The 6,684-nt window shown below is 35.5% G+C and overlaps 1 protein-coding gene across 1 annotated transcript in view; it reads left to right on the top strand.

Moving 5' to 3' along the window:
• LOC105336879 (multidrug resistance-associated protein 1) overlaps positions 1–6,324 on the top strand; it is a 44,875-nt gene extending 38,551 nt beyond the window's left edge. The window contains exons 27-30 of the mRNA XM_066075281.1: positions 3,318–3,476; positions 4,227–4,393; positions 4,846–5,040; positions 6,096–6,324. Coding sequence (XP_065931353.1) covers positions 3,318–3,476; positions 4,227–4,393; positions 4,846–5,040; positions 6,096–6,210 — 636 coding nt within the window. The 3' untranslated portion in view covers positions 6,211–6,324. The remainder of the gene's footprint in view (positions 1–3,317; positions 3,477–4,226; positions 4,394–4,845; positions 5,041–6,095) is intronic.
• Positions 6,325–6,684: the final 360 nt, after the last annotated feature.

Raw genomic sequence — 6,684 nt, forward strand, 5'->3', positions numbered from 1 at the left:
TACATGCTTTTTTTTAGGAGTTTAAGTCGTTGTTAAGTTCTTATAGTGCACAATCCTTAAAAACGGGAATTGGAAAACAAAACATTCTTTTTCTTTTCTAGTAAAACACAAAATATGGAATGAAAAAATATATGCATTACCTTTTTAATATAAACATCATGCATTCAGAATCTACCTTGAATCAGAGCTGTGTGTGTACCATTACGTAAGCTCTCCCTCGCCCGCGGCCGAGAAAGTCGGTCACCGTGGTCGCGGCTGGACTACCTAGCGGTCAGTGGTTATCTAATACACGAGAGTTGCGTCTCTCATATATGAATTTATTTAGCCGCGAACTCAAGAATTGTTTTAGTTTTGATTACACAAAATCTTTTGTGGATTAAACGATTGGATGTCAAGTAAGAAATACATGTAGTTCATTTAATTAATAAAAGCAATGTCATTCTCTAAAGCAATAATAGACATAGATCAATTGTGGGTTTTTAGTTTAAAATAAAGAACTTCTATTCGATAGAGTAAGGTCATTATACTGCAAACTTTTCAAATCTTCCTTGGTTCTGAGCTGTGCGTTTCTGTGCGTTGTACCTTTACGTAATCTATCCTTCGCCCACGGCCGAGGAGATCAGCCACGGCTGCATTACCTAGCGGTAAGCGGTTATTTAATACACAAGATTCGCACACCGCGACTTACACTTGCATGCATATGAACGTGTTTGAGTTAATATAGCCGTATATACAAGAACTGTTTTAGTTTTATGTTATAAAGGTTTGTCCTACTTGTATATATTTAATTAAATATTTGAGTGTAAATGAATATTAATGAACGATATTACTCCATATCGGAAAAATCGTTAGACATAAACTAATGGTTGGTTGGTTTATGTAAACTACTTTAAAAACTGTACAATTAATGTTTTAAATCAACACCCCCACCCCACCCCCCTCAAATATTAAACCTTTAAATAATGATCATCCCTCGCACATGGTTGAGGAGATCCGGCGCGAGTGGTTAAGTGATCCGCGGTCGGTTCGTGTTCTTCTACATGTACCTTATGACGCGTTTATGTTTCATATTTTGCACGGACACAACTTTATTTTATTATGTTTTCAACTATTATATTGGTTTAAGATAAAGTTATTTTACTTTTACAGTTGATGAAGCATTGATTTATACGATAGCGTACAAGGTAGTTTAAAAATCAAATCAAATTATAATCAAAGTTCCATGTTACATGTTTGCGGTAGGTGCTAGCACGATAAAGGAATGCCCTGAATTGAGGCATTCGATGATTATTTTAGAAAATATTCACATGAGTTTAAACAACTTTAGATTAGATTCTATCGGTCACATATTAATCACTTCTGTAGTTTCATTGTGGAAGCGAACTCATTGCTGCCCCCCCCCCCCACTCCTCCCGCCCCGCTGACAGGTGCTCGCGCTGGATTTTTTTTTAATTGGAGAAAAGATATCAAGATCTGTCGAAAAACATTTTTGGTGGTTTCTTCTTATGTGTAACATTTTGTTTCACTTTCCCACCCCTTTGTTTATTCGGCCAGTCTGTGTTAATTCAATTGCCGCATGCGATCGAGAATCTTGTGCCGCTTCAGCGCACACAGCTCAGAACATTTATAGCCCCAGGTCATCAATTGTTATGTATTTGAGTAACAGTTGGAAGGGTGATTTTATTACATAAAATAATAAAATCATAATATAATCTATTTTAATTGAGTACCATGCGTATAGATTCCCATAATAATTAATTTTTTTATTTCCTTTCAATGTTTACATTTAATTTTGTTCAAATAATTAATAAATTTTCTATCATTTAAATTGTGTGCTTTATCAAATTCTGATTCCGATTACCTTGAATTCATTAATTTTCCATTGGCTTTTGACAAAAGAGAGACGCCTGACCATCCAATGAAAACAAATACACAGAGTTTGATTGACAGGTTCAGCCAGGTGCAGGTCTCGCCCGATGTCCGAGGTTATGTGTGCTGCTTGTACACAGCCGAATGGTCTCAGTAAGAGTTATCGATGTAAATAGATAATAAAAATACATGCTTATCAAAACATGATCGTGCAAGTTAAAGTTGATTTAGGTTTGTTCCAATAGAAATCATGTTTCGCAAACTGTATTTAATATTTTTTATGTATAGCGAATTTTAATATTGTTTCAGTACTGAAACATCGCATGAAAACGTTAAATATACATGTACTCTGTAACTAGTCGTCTTTTAATACATATACCTTTCTTTTGTTTGTTAAAAATTCGTTTAATTTTGTTAAAGAAATGTAAAACACGCGCGCCATTTTGAAACAATTAACTTGTCAGAGAGTTCCGAATGAAATCTGATGAACGTTTCAAACGGTTCTCGCACGCTTTGCTCGAAACGATTTACACGCTTTGCCCGAAACGCTAAACGGTTTACATGAAACTCTAAAAGGTTTACACGAAACGTTTCTCGCACGTTGGCCGCACGCTTTTTTGGTGTAGTAGTACGTTTTAGGGTCTGTAAATTTTGTCAGCACGCAATTCTAAACTTGCACATAGTCTTCTAAAATTTAGAAATATTTTAATATAGAAGTTATCTTTGAGAAAAGTTTACGTGTTTTGTAGGCGAGTTCAGTTTAAAAAAGAAATACAATTCCTGACATGAATCATGAGTACATACTGTTTAATGTTTATAACAATGCTTGCTACCCTTTGAAAATTTAACTCGCCATTAAACATGATCTCATTTTTTAAACAATGTTTGAAACGATTACATAAACTCTGCTCGACAAATAGTTTTCCTAAAATATTTTCTTCCTTTCTTTTTTCAAAACACGTTTTATATACAGACTTTCAATTACAACACATTTTTATAACAAAAGCAGAACTGAAAGTATAGTCATTATAATCGTAACATATATTTTCAACTCGCAGCAACAACGGAAGACCTACTCGGGGCTTTGCCACGAGCTCTGCTCTAGTTTTAATTATTTTTTCTCTTATGAAAATGCTCTTTACACTATCTTGTCACCTAAAATACCGCAAAATATGCATGTAAATACACCCATGCATATAAAAGAATACTGAAAAGGTATTACATTTTGCTGTGTATTCTTTTTAGCGTATTTGGCTGAAAATGCCGTCCGCTAAATCAAGTACATCGCCAAATCTAAAAAAAATATATAAGTAGGTTAATAGGTACACTCAGAAATGCGCTAAATCAAATCCACGCTAACCTGTTGAACAATCATATTCCGCCAAATATCGTACACGCTAAATATAATACGTTTACAGTATTCCACGTGTTTGATTCTCTCTTTCTAGATAGGCATTGTTGGAAGGACTGGTGCCGGGAAATCATCCGTGACGCTGGCCATGTTCCGCATCGTTGAGCCCGCGGGCGGGAAAATCGAGATCGATGATGTATCGATCTCATCAATGGGACTCCACGACCTCAGGTCTAAAATAACCATACTACCTCAAGTAAGTAGACACCCTAACTATTCTACTCTACCTCAAGAAAGTAGACAATCATCCTTTTAAAGATCTTAGTTAACTATTTTAAGTCAAGTAAGTAGACAAATTACTATTCTATTTCAAGTAAGTAAGCAAATATACCTTATCAAGATGTCATATAACTATTCTACCTCAAGAAAGTAGACAAATTACTATTCTATTTCAAGAAAGTAAGCAAATATACCTTATCAAGATCTGAGATAACTAATTTATCTCAAGTATGTAGACAAAATAATTGTTTTATTTAAGTAAGAATCGACCTCAAGTGAAACTATTCTTCCTAAAAAATAAATACCTTTTTAACTTAATGTAAGATTACTATTCTACGTCATGTAAAACATCGAGTAAGATACTTGCCTCAAAATATTAAATAACCTTATTTAGGGAGACGTTAAAAAACAATTAAAACTCAAGTGAGATATTTAAAATAGAATTCAAATTAAGATCAGTATTCTGCCTTAGTATCCTAAGTTAGTATATTAACATACTAGTATATAGTTTTGATATAAAATTTACCTGAGGCAAATCAGACTAGATAACTACTAGTATTTTGTTTTTAAAAAATAAGATAACTTACCTACTAAAACTAGGTTCACAATTCTATCTCATCTATGTCCATATTAGGTAAGCATTCTACTTTAGTTAAGATAATTATCCATCTGAGTACTTCTTCTATACTTCTACATAGCTTTATATATGATATATGTTTATACAAAGGATCCTGTGATATTTTCGGGAACGCTCCGGTCAAACCTGGATCCGCTCCAAAGATTCTCGGATCACGATCTGTGGACGGCCATAGAGAGGGCCCACCTTAAGGACTTTGTCAACAGTTGTGTGGGCAATCTCCAGTACGAGTGTGGCGAGGGAGGCCAGAATTTCAGGTGTGATATCAATATATTCTATACAGGGTTATTTTCGATCCTTGTAATTTTCGTCCTTCTACACTTGCAAAAAAAAATCAAACGGGGGCGAATATTTCCCTGAATTCAGTAATATGTTAAAATATATATACTGTATACAGGAAATTGTTTGTTTCCCTTTTATTTTTGCCAATCGCGCTTTATTTGCTAACGGTTGTATTTATAATTGGGCGGATTTCAAAAGTCTTTGAACTATTTCTTTTTAACACATTTTTGTCTGATTAAACTCCCAGACGTGGCAAAATCGTTTAAGGCAATAAGACAAACAGGAAGGGGGAGGGAGGGTAACAATTAAACTATCAACAGATTCCATAAGACATAAGACACAACCTTAATTCAAAACGGAGATTATAATAATATCATATACTTACACCGAGGTAACTACAATCTTTACTTATTCCACTCCATTTCAGCGTGGGACAGAGACAGTTGGTGTGTCTGGCGCGCACCTTGCTCCACAAGACAAATATACTGATCCTTGACGAGGCGACGGCGGCTGTAGACGTGGAGACAGACGAACTGATTCAGAAAACCATCAAGACGGAATTCCGGGAGTGTACCGTGCTGTCTATAGCTCACAGGCTCAATACAGTCATGGATTACGACAGGTAACTTATTATAAGGGGTAACTCATGACGAGACAGGTAACTGATCACAACTGGTAAATAATTACAAGGGTTATCTCATTACAACTGGTAACTAAAGCAAAATAAGGAATGCCAAAAGTAACTCTACACGACAGAATTCAGGGAGAGTATGGTGCTGTCTTTAGCTCACAGGCTAAATACAGGCATGGATTACGACAGATAATTATTATAAGGGGTAACTTATTACAATAGGTAACTAATACCGAGGGGGTAACTCATTACAACAGGTAGATAAAGCAAAAAAAAGGTGATGCCAAAGGTACCTCTAAACTACAGTGTACAGGGGGTGTATGGTGCTGTATTTAGCTTACAGAGTTAATACGATCCTTGATTAGGACATGTAAGTAATTAAAAGGAGTAACTCATTACAACATGTAACTTTTTATAACAGATACCTTAGTCAAAAAGATATACCGCAAGGTAACTCTACAAGGCAGAGTTCAGGCAGTGTACGCTCACAGACTTATTGCAGTCATAGTTTACGACAGGAAACTAATTGCGAGAGGTAACTCATGACGACAGGTAACTAAAGCAAAAAAAAAAAGGTAATCACAAAAGTAACTCTAAACTACCAAGTTCATGGAGAGTACATTGCTGTCCAAAGCGTACAGTTTTAATACAGTGCTGAGTAATTGATAACCGACAGGTAACTGATTGCTGCAGGTAACTAATTACGACAGTTACATGTATGTAACCCATCATGACAGAATTAAGTGAGTGGAACGTGTTGTCAATAACTTAACTCGTTCATGGAAAATAACAGTTTATTGGTAACAGCAGGTTACTGAAAACTAGAGATAACTTCAAAGACTTGTTACTGGAAAGAAAAGCAACTCGTTACGATAGGTAGCTGATTACGTCATTTGTGTAGTAACTACAGTATCTCATGTCAGACATGTAATTCACTGAGACAGGTTACTTACAACAACAGGTAACCTGTTATGGAGGGTATTTATTACAATTATTTAGGGTCCTTCTACAACACTTCCTATCATTACTTTCTCTTTCGTTTTCAGGATAATGGTAATGGACAAAGGTCTGATCGTAGAATTTGATTCTCCACAGAAACTTTTAGACGATAAATCTGGCGTCTTTTACTCCATGGCAAAGGACGCTAACCTGGTCAGCTAACACGCCGTGTACCCGGCTTTCTCATTGTTAGCTTAGTCTTACATACTTATATACATACACAGTATTATTGTAGATTTATATCTTTATTTTACAATAAACGGATTTTTCTATTAACCTGTGTTTTCACTACATACGTTGCTTACGATGATACATGAACTTACCATGCTCTTTATTATGTTATATTATTTGGGTCAAAATGCAGCATCACTTTTTTGAGGGGGGGTGGGTGGGGGGCACTTGTTATGGACTCGTCTATGATTAAATTGCATTAAAAACAAAGACTGTCATTTAACGTAAATTTACAATCTGACTTGCACAAAATAAAAGCGGGATGCACACATATATTTGACTGTGTGTGCAGATTGACCTGATTACGTACTGTACACGTACTACATTTGGCTGTGTATTATGTTTAGCGCCTTTGGCGGAATGTGGCGTCCGCTATATCAAGTACATAGCCAAATGTCATGCATA

The sequence above is a fragment of the Magallana gigas genome, chromosome 1 (genome assembly GCF_963853765.1).
Source record: "Magallana gigas chromosome 1, xbMagGiga1.1, whole genome shotgun sequence".
Classification (NCBI taxonomy): domain Eukaryota; kingdom Metazoa; phylum Mollusca; class Bivalvia; order Ostreida; family Ostreidae; genus Magallana; species Magallana gigas.